This window comes from Balaenoptera acutorostrata, chromosome 8, assembly GCF_949987535.1.
Source record: "Balaenoptera acutorostrata chromosome 8, mBalAcu1.1, whole genome shotgun sequence".
Classification (NCBI taxonomy): Eukaryota; Metazoa; Chordata; class Mammalia; order Artiodactyla; family Balaenopteridae; genus Balaenoptera; species Balaenoptera acutorostrata.
In genome coordinates, this window is record NC_080071.1 from 43,083,974 (window position 1) to 43,109,845 (window position 25,872).

Sequence of the window (25,872 nt, forward strand, 5' to 3'; positions counted from 1 at the left end):
TTTAAGTATTTAATTACTACATAACTTTTTTAACACTAAAAACTGTAGTGTCAAAAAATTGGGATAGGGGCTTCCCTGATGGCGCAGTGGTTGAGAATCTGCCCGCCAATGCAGGGGACACGGGTTCGAGCCCTGGTCTGGGAAGATCCCACATGCCGTGGAGCAACTAGGCCCGTGAGCCACAACTACTGAGCCTGCGCGTCTGGAGCCTGTGCTCCGCAAGAAGAGAGGCCGCGATAGTGTGAGGCCTGCGCACCGCGATGAAGAGTGGACCCCGCTCGCCACAACTAGAGAAAGCCCTCGCACAGAAACGAAGACCCAACACACCCAAAAATAAATAAATAAATAAATAAAATTAAAAAAAAAAAAAGGAGGAATAAAGAAACAGAAAAGGCAGAACAAATAGCACAAAATAAGACTCTAGAAATAAACCCACATATATCAGTAATAACAGTAATTATAAGTGGACTAAACTTTGCAGTTGAAAAATAAATTGGGATATAGGGAAATAAGCATAAAATAAAATAAGCATAAAAGAAAGGTCAGTTGTAGGCAAAAGGAGACCTGTTTATTGGAGATTAAAATGTAAAATTATAATTATCATAGAAATATAAGCAACTGAAAATTCAACTGAATTCAACACACATAATGAATGTCAATTCTATCAGTAGGTGCTGTAGGTGATTTTAAGACATCAACCAATTTGTCTTTACAAATAAGGTCTGATCTAATAGAGTATTACAATTTACCCCCAAAGCCAAGCACTTGTGATAGGTTATTATGAAAGACAAATCTATGAAAATAACACCTTATTAAATAAAAGCTGTCAAAAATACTTCAGTTAATTAACTGATTATGGACTCCAGATCAAGACTGCCCAGGTTGGAATCCAGCTTCTACTACTTACCAACTGTGCAACAGTGGGCAAGTAGCTTAACCTCTCTTAGCCTCAGTTTCCTCATCTGTAAAACTGACATAATGATTGCACTTACCTCATAGAGTTGTTATGACAATTGAATGTGTTAATATAAGTAAAGTGCTTGATATAGTGCCTGGGACATATAATGTATATTAAGTTTCAGTTATTATGATTATGATTATCATTTCATACTGGCTGAGAAATCAAAAAACACAGGTAGTAGTCCCATTTCATTCATTTACGTTTGAGTAATGAGTATTTTGACTCATTTGAGTCTTTAGGCAAGTCACTCATCAACATTCCTGGGCCTCCATTTCCTCCCCTATTAATTTAAGAAGTAAACTTTACAACCTCAAAGATTCTACCTGGTTCTAAAATTCCAAATTTATTAAAGAATTTTTTTAAATTTAGAAACACCTATACTGTCCTCTCATTCTACTCTGTACACTTGAGCCCAAAACTGAGTCCCTCTGGAATACATTGTTTATATCACTCATTCAACATTTACTATTTTTCTACATGTGAATGTGTGTTCTTCATGCCTCTCCTCCCAGGACAGACATTAATGACTTTACAGACAAAGGACTATTCTTTCCTCTTTGCACATAATAAATATTGATTCTTCATTCCATTGTAATGCATGTATTGAATAAGTGCCAAGCACTGTTCTAGCTAGGCAGTGAGAAAAAAAGTAAATAATATCTGATTCCTGATCTCAAAGAATTCATTAGACCAACCAATGAAATGTAATTACAATATGGTGTGATAAATGGAATAATAAAGGATGGAGTGATCAAACATGCTTGAATGGCTCACAGAAAAATAATTTTTAGAAGAAACGTGAACTGGATCTTAAAAGATAAATAGCAATTCCCCAGATGGAACTAAAAATGAAACAAAAGAGTCCCCTTGTTATAACATATCTCATGCGTATAAGATGGAGCTATTTTATCAAGTTTTGATTTATTGTACTGAAGCTGGCAAGGCTTCGGTTTCTCTGAAGCAAGTGGACATTAATTATCTGAAGTAGAGATCTGTCTTCAGATATCTTTCTCTTCCCCACCATGATCAATTCATCACCAAATCCTATGTATATTACCTCCCACTTTTTTCTTGAATCTGTTCATTTTTCTACATCTGAACTAACTCCACCCTAGTTCAAGACATTATCCCCTAACACCTAGGCCATTGCAATAGTCTCCTAGCCAGTTTTTCTATATTTACTATTGCCCTCTTACTATAAATTCTTCAAACTATAGCTAAAATGATTATTAAAAAATAATCCTGGCCCTTCCCCATCCTGAATAATTCAGACCAAAAGTCATTAGGTGGGTTTGGCACGAGTTAGAGCCCAACCAAGTTGGGGAGAGTGTCCATACTGGGTGAAGGAAAAGAGATGAGGGAGCAAGTGAGTGCATATTGGAACCATTTCTGGGTGTCCCTGTGGGAGTGCAGCCTGGCATAGGTTGGCACCTGCATGAAGTGAGTGGAGCACCTGCTCAGGAGAGCGACCCAGTATAAAGTGTGAGAAACCAAGTGGGATGAAGAGGGCAACTGCACGGGAGAGGGGCTAGCATCAGCAATGGGAGATTGGTTACATAGGGGGAATTGAACATTAAGTACATATGTATCAAGGATAACGGGAATCAGGTTTCTCATTTTCAGGGAAAGGAGGAAAATAGAATGAACAAAATGAAATGGCATCATACTGGAATTGGAGGTACTGGTGGGACCTCATAGTTTCATATATATGTAAATGTGAACATGTGTATGTGTGTAAGTGTGTGTGTGTGTATCTATACATATATGTATTCCCAACCTCTGTCCACTGGTAAGAACTGGGAGTAACAGCATCCCAGAAGCATGGAGCATGGTTAGCACCAAGATCTTGCTATCTAAATACCATTCTCTGAAAGAATCAGGACTTCTTATAGAAATGGCTGGTATCAGGGCTGAGGCAGGAAAAGTGCTGGATGAGTGTAGAATGTCTTACTGTGCTCTAAAAGAAACATATTCAAAAAATGATGGGGATTGTCAAAGAAACATGAAAGTCAGCTTGGAAGAATTCCAAATAGTCAAATCTAGAACAACTTGGGCATCTAAATAAATGATAATAATGGATTTTAACCCTTTAAACAAAATAGAAATCCATGAATCCATAATAACATAAATTAACGAATAAATTGAAAGTTTGAGGAGCAACAGGATATTCATAGGGTTTTGAAGTATCTCCCCACAAAGCACTTCTTAATTACAAAGAGAAAAATGTAACTTTACAGTGGAAAGGCCTCACAGACACCTCTTTAATCAAACGATCCAATTTAACACTACCAATAATGGGACAAATCAAGATTTGGGACCACATTGTAACATGCAATGAAAACAACATAATGTCACTTCTATTAGATTCCCGACAAAGATGCATAACCTAAATCTGATCATGAGGAAACATCAGACAAACCAAAAAAGGGAGACATCTGTAAAATAACTGGCCTGTACTCTTTACAAGTATCAAGATATTGAAAGTCAAGGAAAAACTGAAGAACTGTTTCTAACTGAAGGAGCTAAGGAGTTATGACAACTAAATGAAACATGTCGTTCTGCGCTGGATCCTACAAGGACATAATTGGGACAAATTGCAAAGCCTACAAGGGATATGAGGATTAGATAGTAGATTAGATGGTGATAATGTATCAGTGTTAATTCTCTGATGATTGTGTTGTGGGTATATAGGAGAATGTCTTTGTAAAAAATACACACCACGGTTTTGGGAAATAATGGGAAAACATGTCAGCAACTTACTCTCATATGGTTGAGGAAAACAAAGAAACTTTGAATTTTTTTGTAACATTGAGATTGTTCCCAAATTTTTAAAAGTAAAATCATAACAATAACAATGATGATGATGATGATACTCCACTGTCTAAAACTGGCTGTGACTTATTATTGCTCTTAGGAAAAAAGACGAGAATCCCTAAAATGAACTATAAGACTTTGCATGATCTTGACCCTGTGTACTTTACCAGGGTCATCCTGCTGACTCTCTCCTTTAGGCTCACTGCATTCTGTTCTTTTTGATCCTCAATCAACCCATGGACTTTTGAAGTACAAAGACCACGCACTTGCTCTTCCCTCTGCCTAAAACATTCTCTAATTCCTTGCCCATATACATTAAATTTCTTTTTTATTTTATTTCATTTATTTTGGTAATACCTTTTCAAACACTTTGCTCCCCAAAGGTCAGTTCTCCGTTATTTACTCTCACAGCACTATATATTTTCCCTTCATAATTATAGATTTGCTTGAATAAAAGATTAATGTGTCCTCCATTATCCTACTTCTTTGGGGCAGAGTTATAACTTTGCTCACCACTTTACCCCAAGGACCTAGCCCAGAGGACAATAAACAATGTTAATGAATAAATGAACTGTTTATGATCAATCCATTCACTTGGGCCCTTGACTCTCTCCTATATCTGCAGCCTCCCTCTCTTTTTTGGCTCCTAACCAGCTTTTAAACTTGTTCAAGTCTTTTCAAGCCTAAAGCATTTCCTCTCTTGAATCCACATCCTGCTTGAATTGCAATAAGTTTACCTGCCTCTCTCTTCGTCCAAACTTTCAGTAGATTCCTATTGACTTACAATTTCCATTTCCTCAGCTCCCATCCAATCTCCAGTCCACTGCAATCTGGCTTCCACCCTTACCACCCACTAAAATTGTGCTTTCTGTGATGGCTATAACCTAACTGCCAGACCCAATTAACAAGTTTTAGTCAGTATCTTACCTGAATCATTCTCATTAACTTCCTTCATGTTTAGTTGTTTTTGAATATATCTAATCATCTCATTTTTGACTCCTTGATGAGTTCTTCTTTTTCAGATCACTTCTCAAATTAATTTGTTTTATTCAAAAAAAATGTATTTAGTACCTACCATATGCCAGGAAGAACTGGGGATACAACAGTAACTAAAACAAACAAAAATTCCTGTCTTTGTGGAGCTTACATTCTTCTTTTTTTTAAAATTAAGGTAGAATTCACGGGCAGCATTATATTAGTTTCAGGTGTACAACATAAGGATTTGATATTTCTATATATTGTGAAATGATCACCACAATAAGAATTTTACAGAATTTTATTCTTGTGATAAGAACTTTTAAGATCTACTCTTTTAGAAATCAAATACCCAATACAGTATTATTCACTATAGTCACCCTGCTGTACATTACATCTTCAGGACTTATTTATTTTATAGCTGGAGGTTTGCACCTTTTGACTCCTTCCTGCATTTCACCAACCCTCCTACCCCCAGCCTCAGGCAACCACCAATCTGTTCTCTGTATCTATGAACTTGGTTTTTTGTTTTGGGTTTTTTTTTTAGAATGCACATATAAGTGAGATCATACAGTATTTGTCTTTCTCTGCCAACTTATTACTCTTAGCATAATGCCCTCAAAGACCATTCATGTTGTCTCAAATGGCAATATTTCATTCTTTTTTATGGCTGAATAATATTCCACTATATATACATAGTTTTCTTATCTGTTCATCCTTCAATGGACATTTAGGCTCTTTCCATAGCTTAGCTATTGTAAATAATGTTGCAGTGAACATATTGATGCATATGTCATTTCTAATTAGTGTTTTCATCTTCTGATAAATACCCAGAAGCAGAATTGCTGGATCACATGGTAGTTCTATTTTTAGCTTTTTGAGGAACCTCTGTACTGGTTTCCATAGTGGCTATACCAACCTAGATTCCCACAAACAGTGCACAAGGGTTCCTTTTCTCCATGTCCACTCCAGCATTTGTTATCTCTTATCTTTATAACAATAGTCATTCTAACAGGTGTGAGGTGTTATCTCATTGTGGTTTTGATTTGCATTTCCCTGATGGTTATGTAATAGGGAAGAACCTTTGTATTCTATTACAAATTAATCACTAAAGGGATGTTGCCTATAAGCTTAAATTACACATAATGCCCATCTCTGGGAACCCTGACTCCCAGGTAATGAGCATTAAGGTAAAATACCTTTGTATAGCTCACAGGAAACATCCTGACCAGGCCCACCTGTGAATGACTGCAAGGAAGAAATTAACACATCCCCTCTGGAGATTGACCAGAACCGGGAAATGTTTGACTTTACTCCCTCCCCTTTTAGTATAAAAGAAGGCTGAATTCTAACTCAGGCAAGATGGTTTTTTGGGACACAAGTCTGCCATGTTCTTGGTCTGCTGGCTTTCTGAATAAAGTTGCTCTTCCTTGCCCCCAAAACTGGTCTCTTGATTTATTGGCCTGTCATGCAGCGAGCAGTATGACCCTGCTGTGTACCTTTATTTGGACATAATCTAGGGAACTTGAAATAGATATATCCAAATCAGAATCCTTTATCTTCTCCCTAAACAGATCTTCGTTCCGTGAGTGGTACTCAGCCACCTAAACCAGAAGTTAACCCTAGATCCTTTCTCTCTTTTATCTCCCACAACCAACTAATCACCATTTCTTGCCAAATTTACTCTTTCTCTAACATTCTCCTAACATTCTCCCTTTCTCCAGTCATGGTCCCTTTGTATTCACTCTCCAATAGCTACCAGAATGATCTAAAATACAATCTCAGTCCCTTACTTAAAAGCTTTAAGTAGCTTCCTGATTACCTAAAAGGTAGTCTATGTCTTCCTCATGGCATAAAACCCACTGTAATCTTGGCCCCTGCTTGATTCTCCAGTTTTCTTTTTTGCTCTTCAATTTACTCTAAAGATTTTGGTGGCTCACAGGGTGACATAATGATTAACATTACAGTGTCTGGAGCCAGGCTGCTCAGGTGTGAATCTCAGCTCTATCATATATTTACCTTGGTTTCCTCAACTGTGAAATGGATATATTAATAGTCCCTGTCATATAAGATTACTTGGAGGACTGAATTACATGTGTGCTTAGACCAGTTCCTGGCACTTATTAGCTACTATTACATTAGGCTGCTTCTAATATTTCTGCCTTTGCTCTGACTACTTTCTCTTCTTTCGGGCAATATATCAGTTTAGCTATGGATCCTACATGGTCATCATTTTTTAACAAGCTGACATTTGATTTACTACACATGAAATTGTTACCAAGTACAACTTATATTAGGGTTGATGTCATAAGCAGGCATCCTCTTCATCAGGATGTTTTCTCTTTTGATGGTTGCAACTGCAGCTACTTCCATTGTTCTAGTTACATTTCTGCAGATCAAAAATGCAGTTTCTATACCACATCATTTAGATGTAAACGTGGGAGAGAGGAGTATGGATAACTCCCCAGTTTCCAGTTTGGATGACTAGGAAGTCAGGCAATACTGTAGAATGCTCAAAGGTTTGTCACCCACACACACTCATAAATATTTTTATTTCTTCCAAATTTCCTACTGCCTCTTCAGCCCTCTAGACCGGCACTGCTATCAATGTCACTTAAGTTAAATTCCCCTTTCTGCCCCACCCACCCAACGACCAGAAAAATCCTCTATAGCTCTGCCTTTCCCTTTAAGAAGAACAGGGTCACAGGGAAATTGCACGCCTAAACCCGCCCTCCGGGGGAGGGGGGGGAAATTGGTCCCGTCACCACAGCAACGGGAGCAAAAGGGGGCGGACTTTGTCGTCCAGCTTCCTGCCCGCGGCGTGCGCCAGCCGCGATGGTGCGGCAGCGCGGGCTTTGTGGGTATTGCGTGTTCTTCAGCTCCGGGTTGGAGCCGGAGCCGGAGCCGGATTCCGCGCAAACGGCCACGTCAACCTAAACCTGCACCGCCCTCCCCACCCCGCTGCGCCCGCAGATCCTGAGGCGAGTTCTCCCAAGCAGCGTCCTCCACGCCTTTCCCACAATGCCCCGCGCCAGGCCCCGCCCCGCCTCGCCTAGGAGACGGCCGCGCGAGGAGCTGAGCCGAGCCGGCCGCGCTCGTCGCTGCCGGTGCGGCTGCTCATACCACATAGCGGGCGCCGCGGGCCAGCGGTCAGAGAGTGCGTGCTTCCTTACCGCACGCACAGCTTGTGTTTGGCCGAGTGGGGTCTGCCGCCGGGGATTGAGGATGGGGAAGTAGCTGCAGGAGACGACCTCGCAGCACCGAGGTGGGCATGGGTGGGGAGCTGGGGCTCTGCTGGAGCTGGCGGCGGCCTGGGCCCTCCGGGAAGGGAGGGGCGAAATGCCTGTGCACTGGAATCTCCCCTCCTTTTCGCTCTTGAGGCTGGTTTATTGTGTTCTCGCTTCCAGTCTTCCTCCGTTCTACCTACACCGCCATTCCTCCGCCCAGCAATTCCCCGCTTTTTGCTCCAATTTCTCACTTTACCCTCAGTTATCCAGGTTCCTTTCTCCCTAATCCGACCTGAGATTTCACACACCAGCAACACTTGACAAGTCTCTTTCACCTAGTGTCTCCCTTTCCCCGCAACGCATCCTGGAGTGGTGGCAGCGAGGAGTTAGTGTTGCATTTACCTGCAGCTTCCACCTGTCCCCGCAGCTCGGCGCACAGCCTCAGGCACGCCCACGCTGTCTGAGAACCACCACTAGGCAGGGAACAAGCACCGCTTGTCTCAAAGTGGTGTTTGAGAATATATTCTCTACTTTATTCTAAACGTTGTTTTTTAGTCTGGATGTTTATTAATCTCCATCACTCTATTTTACAAAGGGTTTTCTGGTGGCGTGAAAAGGATTAGAAATGAACCAAAACCATTCACAGGTAAGGAAAAAAAATTTTCAATAGGCATTTAGGATTAAATGAAGAAAGGAGGAACTGAGGATGCTAGGAAGGTTAGATTTTTCGAAGCATTATGATATGTTTGGAACTATTGATAAAGTATACAAGTTTACATGTGATCTGTTTTTATTTTTACCCTACACAGGTGAGCATGTCTAAATAACTGATTCCTTTTCTCCTTTTGTTTCTTTTTCTATTTTTATTAATGCCAAATGTAAACTTTGCAATAAAATTACAGTTAACTTGCAGTTATTAGTCTTCTAGTTTATAAAATAGTAACTACTTAGGTATAAGTAAGCACCTTCTGAGAAAATTCAGGGGAAAAAACGTCCGACTATGTAAGTTGTTACAGCGATATAAATTCACTGCTACTCTTGGACGGTTTATATGAAAAATACAGACCCTTTGGAAGGATCTGGTGCTTCTTTCTAGTACTCCCAAAGGATATTTCCTACAAGTGAAATTTGATTGAAATGAAAACTGAATAGCCTTAAAGGGGTGAAGAAATAACCAAAAAGGAAGCAGATCAAAAGAGGCAAGCTTAAGCTGGGTAGAAGATGGAAGGAAATAGCTCTCCCCCCACCCTCCCGCCTTGTGTTCTGGTGCTGATAGAGCAAGTTGCTGCACTTGTTTGTTTGTAAAGAGTTCTAGGTAGCTGCAACCTCACTAGCTACTTTTTACCTTTATCTGCTACCTTGAGTGATCTCACGAATCTGTCTACCTAGATAAGGGAAGCAGTGAAGGGGGCCCCCAAAGAACAGAGCCTGAGGCACTCACCATGATTTGTCATTTACTGGAGATTGTATTGCTGGCCATGTTATTTAGTAAATAGTGTTATTGATGTGTTTGGTTTTTTATTAATGTATTTCAACTACCTGATTTTCTCTCTTTAGATTAACATTTTGGGAAAAAATTCATGATACCTGTTTCACCTTTGGAGTAATGTGGACAGAAGTTCTCAGATTTGCATATTACATCAACCGGAACCAGTGGCATTATCTTAATGTTCACTTGAGTCAGAACTTGTACAAGAAAAACAATGGGAGTCTGGTTAAATAAAGATGACTATCTCAGAGACTTGAAAAGGGTCATGCTCTGTTTTCTAATAGTGTATATGGCCATTTTAGTGGGTACAGATCAGGATTTTTACAGTTTACTTGGTGTATCCAAAACTGCAAGCAGTAGAGAAATAAGACAGGCTTTCAAGAAATTGGCATTGAAGCTACATCCTGATAAAAACCCGGTAGGTAAAAATTTCTTTTTAAACATATCTAATTAATGTGTTTCAGTAAGTTTGGGTATGTATTTAAATTATTTTAAAAATTATTTTAAATAAGTGCTCAAAATGGTTAAGAACAATCACATGTCAAAAATCATAATGCAACTTCTGTACTAAAAACAGAAGAAGCAAAATGTTCTAAGTTCAGAAGAGTGTAAAGGAATGTCTGTACCAAAAATGCAGTTCTCTCTTAATTTGAAAACTAATTTCCAACAGTTATGTTACAGATGTCAATCACAAAGCAGTAGATTTCCTAGTAAAGCAGTTTAAAATCAAGTATTTTAGAACAGTAACAGAAAAATTATTTCCTTAGAACTTAGAGGGTATGTCTTGCTAAAACTGGCAGTAATAGCTAATAATAGTATGCTTCAACTTTAACTATTTTCTCCCATGTGCAAGTCTAAGAACAGAGTCAGAAAGTATTATAAATTAAAACTTGGGAGCAGCCAAATCCAGTTAATTCCAATCATAAATATTGATTATGTATCCTACGACGTAATCCTTCAAAACTGTATTAGTTTTAATTCTTAAGGTATTTTTATAATTTATCTCATTCATTTTTTTCTTACTGAGATTTGATACTCATCAAGGAGAAAGATTTAATTATATCTAGATAGAATTTTTTTACTGTTCAGTAACTGCAGTTTTTTGGGTTTTTTTACTATTTTTATTTATTTTTTATTTTTTATGTTTTATTTTTGGCCTCACCACGGATTCAGTCACTGACCAGGGATTGAACCCCGGCCACTGCAGTGAAAGCCTAGAATCCTAACCACTAGGTCACCAGGGAAGTCCCTAGATAGAATTTTAAATAGGATTATTTTATTTCGATTACATAAAGCTGAGCAATAGAATCAGTATTTCTCTAAAACACTTGTTAATTGGTAATATTTTCTTGAGATCTACATTGTATTGTGTTTAGGGTTTTCATTATTTAAGATTTTTCTTTAAAATTTCAGAATGTTATTTCTTTTAAGTTTCTACATGAAAGATGGTAGACCACTTACAACTAAGTATTATTTAGATGAAAACATTCTTCAAAAAACAATTCTATGAAACAGTAACAAATGAAACGTATTAATCCAGTTTTGAGTTGTTACTCTGATATTAGTCCTTATGTCATTATCTGATAGATTGGAGTACATAACTTTTTTTTACTTAAAGTACTGGGGTTTGCCTCAAATAGAAAAATAACCTACAAATTTCTTCGTGATTGTTTTAAGGGTAACACATAATATTTACAATATTAAGTGTTTCCAAGGATTCATTTGTCAGTTTTTTCTGTTGCATCTCTTAGAAGTAGTGACTTATATTTGATGACCACCTCTATCAACCTTTTGAAGCATCAATTCTCATTTCTATTACTTTTCGTATTTTTTAAGATTGTAGTTCTTTAAAAATACTTTTTGACTTTTTTATTTCAATGCATGAGCACCCATTTCATATTGTACTACTCCTCCTTATCTTGGTATCTGTTCACACAGAAATCTCAGGATTAAGTTAAATCAATTGATCGTGTATCTGAAACAAATATTATATCTAATATTTTTTAATAGAATAACCCAGATGCACATAGTGATTTTTTGAAAATAAACAGAGCATATGAAGTACTCAAAGATGAAGATCTGCGGAAAAAGTATGACAAATATGGAGAAAAGGGACTTGCAGATAATCAAGGAGGCCAGTATGAAAGCTGGAATTATTATCGTTATGATTTTGGTAAGATGATATGATATTCCTTATGAAATTATTGTTTATTCGAGTAAATTTAGAAAATTTTGTTTCACCACTTAGCTAATGTATAAACTATTACATAGTTAACATGTGTCCCCTTGACCTTTTTTTTTTTAATTTATTTTATTTATTTTATTTTTGGCTGCATTGGGTCTTTGTTGCTGCACGCGGGCTTTTCTCTGGTTGCGGCGAGCGGAGGCTACTCTTCGTTGTGGTGTGCAGGCTTCTCATTGTGGTGGCTTCTTTTGTTGGGAGCACGGGCTCTAGGTGTGCGGGCTTCAGTAGTTGTGGCACACGGGCTCAGTAGTTGTGGCTCGCGGGCTCTAGAGCACAGGCTCAGTAGTTGTGGCGCATGGGCTTAGTTGTTCCGCGGCATGTGGGATCTTCCCGGACCAGGGCTCAAACCCGTGTCTCCTGCATTGGCAGGCAGATTTTTAACCACTGAGCCACCAGGGAAGTCCCCCCTTGACCTTCTTTTTAATATAACTTGAGAGTGGAATTCAAAAGGAAAGTCAAGTAGTATGTAGATATCTGTATAAATATGAAGGTGTTTTGGTCATAATCTTGTTAAATACTTTTAAAATAAGGATTGCTATTTAATTTTTTAAAATATGTGTATTAGAAGTTAAATATTGAAGCCTTTCAGTATTTTTAGAGCATATTTTCCAAGGAAGACTAAAGTTTCCTTTAATAGTGGTCACTTCAGTAGAAATGCCGTTCTTCTTAATTATTAATGATTAATAATGGTTGAAGGTATTGACAGGAATGAGAAATGAGACAAGAGCAGAGAGAGTAAACAAGTTAAAGAGATTGAGGGAGGGGGAAAGTAAATACAGGTGTCAAGCAGAGAGGGAGCATTCCGATACCCAGTAGTTCTCTTGTGATTGTTATAAGGGTAACACATAATATTTACAATCTCAATTAGCCTCCAATGCAGGCAGAGAACTGAAGTATGCTTTTATCTTAGACTAAATAAAATATTTTCAGTTTGTATCTGGAGTATTTGTTTCTCAAGACTGACTTTTCAAAATAGTATTTTCAGGTATAATCACTATAGCTTAATAGTCTATAACAGGTGTCACCAATCTATATTTCACAGGCTAAGTCCGGCCTGCCACCTGCTTTTGTAAATAAAGTTTTATTGGAATACAGTTTTGTTCATTTATCTACATATTTTTCACACTTCAGGGGCAGAGTTGAATAGCTGTGACAGAAACCACATGTCCCACAAAATCTAAAATATTTACTAACCCCTGGTATATATCCATCACTAATATTTAGATAATTTATGTAGTAATGAGAAACTTTCTCACATTGGTGTTAATTATTATTATAAATAAAATTTATATTTACTTAAGTTTGCTTCTACCTCTGCAAGTATTCTAATTATATAAGACTTTTAGCAATACAAAATATTTTTAAGCGATAACACATTTAAAAAAAAATGCAGTCTGAAAGTGAATGAGGTCTCTAGTTAACAGTAATGTACTAGTGCCAATTTCCTGGTTTGGATATTGTACTAAAATTACATAGTATGTCACCATTAGGGGAAGCTGGATGAAAGATAAGTAGGACTCTGAACTGTTTTTACAATTTCCTGCAAGTCTATAATTATTTCAAAATAAAAACTTTTTTTAAAAAACGTATAATAGAAATTTTCTGTAGAGATGACATTGTGTGAATATTGGGAATCCCCACCCCCTGCCACACACAGACACACACACCCCATGACAGTCCATATCAGGAAACTAATGTCTTTTGATACTCTTTAAATGTATCACCAATGGTATTATTACTCTTTGCTTTTCTCTTAGTGTGTTGCATATTCTTCCACTTGGAGATTTAGTATAGCAATCTGATTTTTGATGATTGAAACAAAAGTAAGTAACATCTTTTATGTGGTAATTTATTTTTATGATGAAGTTTTAACTATAATTTTATGTATTTTTCTAAATAGGTATTTATGACGATGATCCTGAAATCATTACATTGGATAGAAGAGAATTTGGTAAGTTTGGGGGTATATGATTTTCTAAAGCTAGTTCAAGACCAGTCTCTTAACTAAAACGCTCAAGGACAAATGCATTTAGAATTTAGAAATTTTAAAAATTTTAGCAAGGTAATATGGTATATACTGTATTTTAAATAATGTTCTATAACCATAGTTGAGGTTTTCACATAGTTTCTTTTATTGTCATCATCAACTTTTCTTTCCATTATGTCAGTGAACTTTTATGACATTCTGTGTATTAGCAACAATAATTATTCCTCTCATTTGGCAGTTGAGGAAATGAAACCTTAGAAGTGCTAGCAACATCCTCAACATTCTGTACGTGTTTGTTTGTGTATAATTGACACATTTGAAATAATGAACCAATATTTATTCTTTTTTTCTATATTTTTTCACATTATTAAAAAGTGTTTATATTTAAGAGTAGTTATGTGAAAAAAGCCTAATACAAAATTGTATATGCAGTATAATACAAATCATACAAAAGGTATACACATATGTGCATAGAGGATAAAAGCTGGATGAGAACAAAATAAAAATATCAGCACTGATAAAAAAGTTCTTAGCAGAATGTGGGGCAGTATACTATTTTTAAAAAAATAATACAGCGAAATGCATAAGTGTATACTAAATAAAAGAAGTAAAAATAACACATAGCCCCCATATCAGTTCAGGATAGTTCAGTTCAGTTCAGGATAGGTTTGTATGCCAGGTGAGCTTCCTGCAAACTTGCAGAAATAATTCTGGTTTTAGAACTTTTATATTTCAGGGTTTTGAATAAGTATGTGGTTATTTTTGGAAGCAGATTTAATTTGATCTGTGATTTGTGTGAAAATGGATATACAAATATATTTCTACTGTACTTTGCATTGCATTATAGAAAACCTTAAAGATACTTACATTTTCAAATTTGTACACTTGTAATAAAATACTCTTTTCTACTTCAATATATTTTACCTCAAATCATATTTCAATTTTATTTTGCTGTGTTACAGTCTCATTTAATTTAGAAAACTAAAATAGCATACTAGCTGCAAAATAAATTTATATAATTTCTCATGTTATCATCATAAACAATGTGTTACAGTCACTTGTTTCTGTACAGTTCCTTCTAAGCAAGAATTACATCGTATTCTTACTTGTATATCATGTTGGCGAGTTCAGGCCTACAAGGTAGCTGTTCAGTACATTATTTTGTTAAAAGTCTTGTAGTGAACACTTGAACAAGCTCTAAGGAAAATGGGTGTATTTTCTACAGAGGAAATGGAGGAAAATTTGATTCATTTGTATTTTTGGTAGACAGAACTGACACCCATGTCACAAGCTTGCAGAATCATAACTTTTTAGACTGTAGTTATATGAACCTATTGATTTTTCTGTGGTTATTGTCTCTCATCTGCTAGTCAATCAATAAGTATTTTGTGGTCCTGTGGGGCAGAAAACTTTGGAATTAGAGATAGAGTTAGAGGAACTGAACAAAACCTGCAAGCTGACTAATCCATGAATCCACCCAGAATGAGACTTTCCTGATGGTTGTATTGCACATGGGTTCAAACTTTTTCAGATTTGTTATTATAGAGAAAAGGTTAAGAACTGCTAATAATTCATATGGAACTCCAAATAGTAGTTAAGAATTAATAGTCACAAAACCTTAGAGACAGTTTTTCAGAAATAATTAACTGACATTGATAGGTTTGGTGCAAAGTTGCCACTATTCAGTCTGAACTCTAATACTACCCTGTGTATTACTAGGCTAAGACAAGCTGATCCCTAAGTTTTAGCTGAAGAAGCCAAGGGAGGATGATAAATAAGGATGGATAGTAGTATCAACTTGTGCCTATGTAAATATCACATTAGCATACTTGGTTGTGGGTCTCTTTCCATTACCAGTAGTTTCTATTAGTTTGGGTCACTTAATCTGGTCTTTTGTGTAACTAATTATATAAACAATTACGGAGTTATTTTTAAGTTATGTATGTTCTCTTGCTCCAGAGAGAAGTTATATTTTCTTCTGACTAGGGTCACTAACAATCTCAGATCAGCTTTATCCAAACAGAGACTGAAATGATTCAAAAGCTGAGCTTTGTACTTGTACAGGACTGGTCTCCTTCCAGTTCATCTTTATTTACAGGACCCTTCTCTACATGTGCCCTGAACTCCATCTTTGTCCCTCTAGTCTCATGAATCTATTGAAAGCTCTGCTCAGTTTCTTGCCTATCAACTACCTCCTGGCAAACATTGGCCCCCTGATTTCTACCTCCTCCCATTCCTGGGCCCTGTAATTCTTCTCTGCATTGGTAACTCTCTGATGCTTTCAACAGTAGTCTTTTGTATTTTCTCCAGTTCTGAAGTTGTAGTGGAAGAGTTAATCCAGATTACATAGTTCACTTTTATCAGGAGTGGAACTCTGAAATGTTCAACTATAGTACAGAAGAAAAAATGTGATTAATAAACTTCACTTTGAAGTTCTTATCCTTCCCATTAAACATGATGCATATTATCTTTTTATATGTCATAGAAAAGTATTATGCAGTTATTAAAACAAGTTCTAGATAGTTCCTGCGAAAGCAAAGAACATCTTGCACTTAACAGTAGTCATTTTGAGTAGTACCCACACAATACTTTCATCCTTTTGAAGACACGCTCAAGAAATTAAAGAGGAACTCAAAGCACTTCTGCCTTTTTTTACATTTTTCTAGGCTAACAGAAGCTATTAGCTATAATCACATAAATATTAACAGACATTAGCTATAGCTGTATAGTTTAGAAGCTGAAAATCACATTTTGAAATATACTTGTTCTATTCTGAGTCACTGGGTTATGCAAAAACATCCCATTGAGCTTTGATAATACAGTATTAAAAATATTTTTAATAATAGTGGGAACTGGGCAAATAAGTTAGAAGTAGTCTATGAAAACAAAGTACCAAGATGGGAGACATTTTTTTTTCCCCACTTTAAATAAGGTTTTGTGTCAAATTAAATGCCATTATTTTTTTCCCTTCCAGTTTTATTGAGATATAACTGACATACGGCACTGTATAAGTTTAAGGTGTACAGCATGATTTGACTTACATCCATCATGAAATGATGATCAAAATAAGTTTAGTAAATATTCATTATCTTATACAGATACAAAATTAAAGAAATAGAAAAAATGTTTTCTTATAATGAAACTCTCAGGATTTGCTCTTAACAACTTTTATATATGATATACAGCACTGTTGATTTTATTTATGATGTTCTACATTCCATCCCTAGTACTTATTTGTCTCGTAACTAGAAGTTTGTACCTTTTGACCACCTTCATCCAACTCTCCCTCCCCCCGACCCCTGCCTCTGGTAACCACAAACCTGATCTCTTTTTCTGTGAGTTTGTTTCTGAAGTGTAATGACATACAACACTGTGTTAGTTCCTGTTACACAACATAGTGACTTGGTGTTTCTGTACATTTCAAAGTGATCACTACAGTAAGTCTGATTATGATATGTCACCATACAAAGATATTACATAGTCGTTGACTACTCCGCACACTGTACATAGCAGTCTCTGTGTGTGTGCTTATTAACTCATTTTAACAACCCTGCATTTTTACTCCCTCCACCACCACATTTACTGACTTTGACGTCATATTTTACATCTTTTTGTTTTATATATTCCTTAATTATTTATTGAGTATATATTTTACTACTTTTGTCTTTTAACCTTTTTACTAGCTTTATACATGGCTGATTTACTACCTTTATTGTATATTTGACTTTAACAATGAGATTTTTTTTTTTTTTGAGATTTTTTTTTCCTTCCGTAATTTTCATTTTTCTAGTTGTGGCCTTTTCTTTTTCACTTAGGTAAGTCCCTGTAACATTTCTTGTAAAGCTGGTTTCATGGTGATGAACTCTTTTAGCTTTTGCTTCTCTGTAAAACTTTTGATCTGTCCTTCAAATCTTAATGAAAGCCATGCTGCGTAGAGTCTTCTTGGTTATAGGTTTTTCCCTTTCATCACTTTAAATATATTGTTAAGATGTTCAAAGAATTTGGGAGAAGATTGAATGAACAGAGTGAGAAGTTAGAAGTTTTTGAACAAAGAGTTAGAAAATATAAAGAACAACCAAACAGATGAAGAATATGATAACTGAAATGAGGAATCAACAGTAGGTTAGATGATGCAGAGGAATGGATCAGCAAGCTGGAAGACAGAGTAGTGGAAATCACTGAAGCTGAACAGGAAAATCAAAAAAGAATAGAAAGAAATGAGGACAGTTTAAGAGACCTCTGGGACAACGTCATGTGTACTAACATTTGCGTCATAGAGGTCCCAGAGGAAAGGGGCAGAGAACATATAAGATTTTACCTAAATTCATACCAGTTGATCTAAGTTAGCATGGCAATTATTTTGGCAACCTAGATAGAGTGGTCTATTTGTCAGACTTTCTAACCTTTGCCAAAGAACAGCTGATAAAATCCTAATGTATACACTTTGCTTGGAATGTATGGCTTAACTGTTTTTCACATAGATCTGTGTGTCTTGTAACTGAAATGTAGGTGAACATTATTGCGCATGTTACTAATTAATCTGAATCAGTTACACATATTTAGAATAGTGTGCATGTTCTGATGTCTTGGTATAATTTATTATAACTTATGAAAATATTTTCTTTAAAAATTACTGATAACTGATTTTCATATGGAATTACATGGAGACTCTAACTAAAAGCAAATTTTCTTAACTTTTTTATCTTGAATGTTAGGGCACATCCTTACAATGATAAAATTTTTAAATGAATAAATTTTGTTTATATCAGGTCCTCTTATAGATTAGATTATAACCTATAAGGTATTGTTGGGTAGATATTATGTAGTGTTCAGATCTATTAGCAAATATGTATTCATGTTTTGAATTGTTAAAAACTTTGATCTAATATTTCAAATAACACAGTTTTCCAAGGAAAATGTCTTTTTAAGAGCAAAGATTAGATTTAATCCCCACAGTCCTTACTATGTCGTGTAGGTCTCTTCATTCTTTCAGAATCTGGAGTAGCTGTCAGAATTGATTGACTGTGTGCTTAACCAGTGCTGCAGATAGTAGAAGAGCTTAAATCTCAGTCTCTCTCATTGTTTCTCTTCATTTCTCTCAACCACACAGACTGTCATGAGGTTTGGCTGTTGCTTCCTTTTGTTGCTTCCTTTCTTTTTACAGCTTCTTGCTGACATTGATCATGCAGTTCAAGGTTGTTTCTTATTCAAGTAGGGCTTGTAAGAGTCAAAAAAAAAGAGGTATTGTTAGTTTGACAGTTGAAATAGTATGTTTTCTTCTTATAGAAAAAATTATACAGAAAATGATAAAGGCAGTGTGAGAAATATATGACTTTTTTTCATTCTGATATCAAGGAAACTTCTTAACTAAAATAGGAACAAACCTTTAGTAAATTGGTTGTTTTGGTTGTTCTAAGTTGTTTTGGTTTTATGTACTTTCAGATGCTGCTGTTAATTCTGGAGAACTGTGGTTTGTGAACTTCTACTCCCCAGGGTGTTCACACTGCCATGATTTAGCTCCCACAGTACGTATTTTTTACATCCTGATTATTAAAGTCTTACTGTTTACAACTGATCTGTTATTTGAGTGTTTTTTTAAATTTGAGTGTTATTTGAGGGTTTTTTCTATTAGTAATAACTATAACAGAAATGACTATAATATTTTTTCATGTGTATATGGTTTTTTTTTTTTAATTTTTATTTATTTATTTATTTATTTATTTATTTATTTTTGGCTGTGTTGGGTCTTCGGTTCGTGCGAGGGCTTTCTCCAGTTGCGGCAAGCGGGGGCCACTCTTCATCGCGGTGCGGGGACCGCTTTTCATCGCGGTGCGCGGGCCTTTCTCTATCGCGGCCCCTCCCGTTGCGGGGCACAGGCTCCAGACGCGCAGGCTCAGCAATTGTGGCTCACAGGCCCAGCTGCTCCGTGGCATGTGGGATCTTCCCAGACCAGGGCTCGAACCCGTGTCCCCTGCATTAGCAGGCAGATTCTCAACCACTGCGCCACCAGGGAAGCCCTGTATATGGTTTTATTTCCTGAGCATAATCTCCTTTAAGAAAGTACAGCTTGGGGACTTCCCTGGTGGTGCAGTGGTTAAGAATCCGCCTGCCAATGCAGGGGACACGGGTTCAAGCCCTGGCCCGGGAAGATCCCACATGCCACGGAACAACTAAACCCATATGCCACAACTACTGAAGCCCGTGCGCCTAGAGCCCGTGCTCCACAACAAGAGAAGACACTGCAATGAGAAGCCTGCGCACCACAACAAAGTGTAGCCCCCTCTCTCCGCAGCTAGAGAAAGCCCACGTGCAGCAACAAAGACCAAGTACAGCCAAAAAGAAATAATTAATTAATTAAAAAAAGGAAAGTACAGCTTAAAGAATGTTCAGGGAAAGATAAATGATCATATCAGAAGAAACTTTTTTTTTCCTCATAGTGGAGAGACTTTGCTAAAGAAGTAGATGGATTGCTTCGAATTGGAGCTGTTAACTGTGGTGATGATAGAATGCTTTGCAGAATGAAAGGAGTGAACAGTTATCCCAGCCTCTTCATTTTTAGGTCTGGAATGGTAAGAGATAAAATTGGCATTTTTTTTTTTTAATTGGTAGAACATTATAACAAGGGGAATACTAGAGAAAACACTATGTAAATTTGTAGAATCTTTTGATTTTTAAGTCTTATTTTAGATGCCATCTAACTATACTCTAGTCATAATAAACATTTTTTATTATACTGTGAATACTTTTAGATGCCATTATTTTGTCTTTGTTCTATTTCAAAATTAAATGTTTTCCAATTTCAGTTTCCATCTTAAAGAACATGTTAACCAATATGCATGTTGTACTTTATAATTTACAAAGTATTTTACAGGTGTTTTCTCTCATTGAATGTAAAGTTCTGATTTCCCTTCCTCTCCCCAGTGTTAAGTGATAAAAGTGAAACTAAAAACATAAATAGTATTATTCAAATGTCTGACATGGAATGTGTACAATCAAGATTCTTAGCATGTCAGTTAGAAATACACTGTACTATTGAGAGACAGATCTTACTTATTCAGAATAATGGAGAATCAAGGTATTTGGCATGAGTTTTAAAAAGAAAAAGTAAAAGACATTTCTCTTTTTATAAATTAAAAAATAGGCTGCAGTGAAATACCATGGTGACAGATCAAAGGAAAGTTTAGTGAATTTCGCCATGCAGCATGTTAGAAGCACAGTGACAGAATTGTGGACAGGTAATTTTGTTTTCATAATTTGCCTGATTTTCAAGGATACTTTGAATTGGTATTTTAAGCTTTTCAGTGGCAATGTTCTGGTCATAATACTGAAATTTTTAAATATCTTTTCCGTGCTTCTTAGAAGGGAATTGTGTCATTTGTTCTGAGCCCTACTAAATAGTAGGCATTTAATAAATTAACTATATTTATACATAAGCTAAAACAATTTTGATGTAGGACATGGGTATGAAGTGGGGCTAGGTGAAAAGGCAACTTTGAAAGTGCAACTAAATATTTAGTAAACCAAGTGTTTTATTGCTTTCATAAGTATACTACATCAGGCAGTAAATTCATGCCTGTATTCAGTTTAATTTTGAAGTTTAAAAACTCTTCTAATCTTAGGTTTTGAATTCATCAAGTGACTTTAGGTGGGTTATTTAATTATCTGTACTACCCATGAAATGATAGTATTTACTTCTAAAGGGATGCTCATATCATTCATTGAATACAGTTATGTCTCTGAAACTATGTTAAATACTAGGGCTGTAGTAATAAACTATATAATCCCTGCCTTCCAGGACCCCATTAGTAAACCATTAAAATGCAGTGTAGTAACCATTATGATAGAGGTAAGCTTAGGGAAGCATGAAGGATATGAAAGAACTCAGGTGGGGAAAGGAGGAAGGGTTAGGAAAATTATTCTTGAACGAGGTCAGATATAACCTGTCTTGAAAGTGAAGAGGAAGCCTTAAAAGGTCACTGTATTTGGGAAACTGGTAGTATTTCATGAATCTAACAAAAAGATGGGTAATGGGTAGAGTGGCTTGGGGAAGAATATGGCTGGCTGTATGGGTAGACAAAGCTCAGATCACAAGGGGCCTTACTTGCCAATTCGTTTCTTAATGAAATAATGAATTTAGATTTTATGTGATTTAAAAAAATAAATAGTTGAAGGAATTTGATATGCTCAAGAGGATTTTTAGGAATCCTGAAAACTACTCAGAGTGGATTGGAAATGGGTGACATTAGAAGGGAAAACCCATTTAGAAAACAGTTTCCATTATGGAGTAGTAAATGATCAGAAATTTTCTTTATTTTCTCTTAAGGAAATTTTGTTAACTCCATACAAACTGCGTTTGCTGCTGGTATTGGCTGGCTGATCACTTTTTGTTCCAAAGGAAGAGGTAATATTTGTTATTTTGTTATGATGAAGAGACCATGACATTTGATTTTTAGGTGACAGTCTTTTTTTTCCCCTAGGTTTATTGAGATATAATTGACATAGAGCATTCTGTAACTTTAAGGTGTACAGTTTGTTGATTTGAAACACATGTTGCAAAATGATGACCACCACCATAACATTAGCTAACACCTCCATCCTGTCACCTATTTACCATTTTTTTCTTGGGGCAAGAACATTTAAGATCTACTCTTTCAGCAGCTTTCAAGTATTTTATACAGTATTGTTAGCTATAATCACTATATGCTGTACAGTAGATCCCCAGAAGTTATTAATCTTGTAACTGGAAGTATGTACCCTTAGATTAAGTGAAAGTCTTAAGTATGTTCTATAATTGATTATTTTCAAAATACAATTTGTACCCAGTTATAATTTTTTTATTTAATGAATATTCCTTTTTGATTATTTTACACATAGGTTATAAAATTATTAAGTTCCTTTTTTCTTTTGAAGTTGAAGTATATATTTACAATATTGTGTTAGTTTCAGATGTACAGCATAGTGATTCAGTTTGGTTTTTTTGTGGAATATATTCCAATATATTCCAATAATGGAATATATTCCATTATAGGTTATTATAAGATACTGGGTATAATTCCCTGTACTATACAGTAAATCCTTGTTGCTTATCTATTTCATGTAAAGTAGCTTGTTTCTGTTAATCCCACACTGTTAATTTGTCCTTTCCTCCCTCTCTCCCCTTTGGTAACCATAAATTTGTTTCCTGTGTCCGTAAGTCTGTTTCTGTTTTGTATTAAATAGATTGAGTTGTATTATTTTTTAGATTCCACATATAAATGATATCATATATTTGTCTTTCTCTGTCTGACTTACTTCACAAAGTATAATATTCTCTGGGTCCATCCATGTTGCTGCAAATGGCAATATTTCATTTTTTTTATGGCTAATATTCCATTGTATCCATACCACATCTTAAGCCAGTTGTCTGTTGATGGGCACTTGGGTTGTTTCCATGTCTTGGCTATTGTAAATAGTGCTGCTATGAACATTGGGGTGCATGTATCTTTTCAAATTACAGTTTTTGTCTTTTCCAAATATATACCCAGGAGTGGAATTTCTGGACCATATGATAGCTCTATTTTTAGTTTTTTTTTGAGGAACCACATACTGTTTTCCATAGTGGCTGTACCAGTTTACATTCCCACTGACAGTGTAGCAGGGTTCCCTTTTCTCCACATCCTTTCCAGCATTTATTTGTAGACTTTTTGATGATAGCCATACTTACTGGTGTGAGATGATACCTCATCATGGTTTTGACTTGCATTTCTTTAATAATTAGCCATGTTGAGCATCTTTAATGTGCCTGTTGGCCATCTGTATGTCTTCTTTGGAGAAATCTCTATTTAGGTCTTCTGCCCTTTTTTTTTTTTTTTTTTTTTCCTTTTTGACCATGCAACACGGCATGTGGTATCTTACTTCCCCAACCAGGGACTGAACCTTCTTCCCCTGCATTGGAAGCACAGAGTCTTAACCACTGGACCACCAGGGAAGTTCCTGCCCATTTTTTGATTGGGTGGTTTGTTTTTTTTAATTTGGTCATATGAGCTACTTACATATTTTGGATATTAACCCCATTTCAGTCACATCATTTGCAAATATTTTCTCCCATTCCTTAAGTTGTCTTTTCATTTTGTTGAAGGTTTCTTTGCTGTGCAAAAGCTTGTAAGTTTGATTAGGTCCTGTTTGTTTATTTTTGGTTTTTATTGCTTTTGCCTTGGGAGATTGATCTAAGAAAATATTTCTACAATTTATGTACAAGAATGTTTTGCCTATGTTCTCTCTTAGGAATTTTATGGTGTCGTGTCTTATATTTAGGTCTTTAAATCTTTTTTTTTTTTAATTGAAGTATAGTTGATATACAGTGTTGTGTTAATTACTGCTGTATAGCAAAGGGATTCAGTTATACATATATTTACATTCTTTTTTTTAGTATTGTTTTCCATTATGGTTTATCATAGGATATTGAACATAGTTCTCTGTGCTATACAGTAGGACCTTGTTGTTTACCCATTCTGTATGTAAAAGCTTACATCTGCTAACCCCAACCTCCTATTCCATTCCCCCACAACCCCTTCCCCCTTAGCAACCACCAGTCTGTTCTCTATATCTGTGATTCTGTTTCTGTTTCATAGGTTCATTTGTGTTGTATTTTAGATTCCACATATAAGTGATATCACATGGTATTTGTCTTTCTCTTTGACTTACTTCACTTAGTAGATAGTCTCTAGTTGCATCCATGTTGCTGCAAATGGCATTATTTCATTCTTTTTATGGCTGAGTAGTATTCCATTGTATATATGTACCACATCTTCTTTATCCATTCATCTATCGATGGACATTTAGGTTGTTTCCATGTCTTGGCTATTGTGAATAGTGCTGCTGTGAACATAGGGGTGCATGTGTCTTTTTGGAATGGAGTTTTGTCTGGATATAAGCCCAGGAGTGGGATTGCTGGATCATATGGTAATTCTGTTTTTAGTTTTTTGAGGAACCTCTATTCTGTTCTCTGTATTGGCTACACCAACTTACATTCCCACCAACAGTGTTGGAGTGTTCTCTTTTCTCCACACCCTCTCCAGCATTTGCTATTTGTAGACTTTTTAATGATGGCCATTTTGACTGGAGGTGGTACCTCACTGTAGTTGTGATTTGCATTTCTCTAATAATTTGTGATGTTGAGCATCTTTTCATGTGCCTACTGGCCATCTGTATTTCTTCTTTGGAGAAATGTCTGTTTACGTCTTCTACCAATTTTTCAATTTGGTTGTTTGGGTTTTTGTTGTTGAGTTATATGAGCTGTTTGTGTATTTTGGAAATTAAGCCCCTGTTGGTCGCATCATTTGCAAATATTTTCTCCCATTCTGTAGGTTGGCTTTTTGTTTTTGTTTATGGTTTCCTTTGCTGTGCAAAAGCTTTTAAGTTTGATTAGGTCCCATTTGTTTATTTTAGTTTTTATTTTTATTGCCTTGGGAGACTGAGCTAAGAAAATGCTGGTATGATTTATGTCAGAAAATGTTTTGCCTATGATTTCTTCTAGGAGTTTTATGGTGTCATGTCTTATATTTAAGTCTTTAAGCCATTTTGAGTTTATTTTTGTGTATGGTGAGAGGGTGTGTTCTAACTTCACTGATTTACATGTGGCTGTCCAACTTTCCCAACACCACATGCCGAAGAGATTGTTTTTTCCCCATTGTATATTCTTGCCTCCTCTGTTGAAGATTAATTGACCATAGGTGTGTGGGTTTATTTCTGGGCTCTCTGTTCTGTCCCATTGATCCATATGTCTGTTTTTGTGCCAATACCACACTGCTTTGATTACTGTAGTTTTGTAGTATTGTCTGAAGTCTGGGAGGGTTATGCCTCCTGCTTTGTTCTTTTTCTTCAGGATTGCTTTGGCAACTCTGGCTCTTTTATGGTTCCATATGAATTTTAGGATTATTCTAATTCTGTGAAAATGTCATGGGTAATTTGATAGGGATTGCATTAAATCTGTAGATTGCTTTGGGTAGTATGGCCATTTTAACAATATTAATTTTTCCAATCTAGGAGCATGGGTTATCTTTCCATTTTTTTGAATCGTCTACAGTTTCCTTTTTTAATGTTTCATAGTTCTCATCGTATAAGTCTTTCACCTCCTTGGTCAGGTTTATTCCTAAGTAGTTTATTTTGGGGCTGCGATTTTAAAAGGTATTGGTT

At 36.1% G+C, this 25,872-nt stretch overlaps 1 protein-coding gene across 3 annotated transcripts in view; it reads left to right on the top strand.

Annotated features, from left to right (window-relative positions):
- The first annotated feature begins 7,782 nt into the window (after nucleotides 1-7,782).
- The window catches only part of DNAJC10 (DnaJ heat shock protein family (Hsp40) member C10), a 62,851-nt gene continuing 44,761 nt past the window's right edge, over nucleotides 7,783-25,872 (top strand). The window contains exons 1-9 of one of the 3 annotated variants that reach the window (XM_028168586.2): nucleotides 7,783-8,015; nucleotides 8,573-8,623; nucleotides 9,535-9,884; nucleotides 11,477-11,639; nucleotides 13,612-13,662; nucleotides 19,141-19,223; nucleotides 20,136-20,267; nucleotides 20,840-20,933; nucleotides 22,022-22,099. In XM_028168586.2, coding sequence (XP_028024387.1) covers nucleotides 9,681-9,884; nucleotides 11,477-11,639; nucleotides 13,612-13,662; nucleotides 19,141-19,223; nucleotides 20,136-20,267; nucleotides 20,840-20,933; nucleotides 22,022-22,099 — 805 coding nt within the window. In that variant the 5' untranslated portion in view covers nucleotides 7,783-8,015; nucleotides 8,573-8,623; nucleotides 9,535-9,680. The remainder of the gene's footprint in view (nucleotides 8,016-8,572; nucleotides 8,624-9,534; nucleotides 9,885-11,476; nucleotides 11,640-13,611; nucleotides 13,663-19,140; nucleotides 19,224-20,135; nucleotides 20,268-20,839; nucleotides 20,934-22,021; nucleotides 22,100-25,872) is intronic. The other 2 variants (XM_007190375.3, XM_028168585.2) reach the window with 2 other exon arrangements.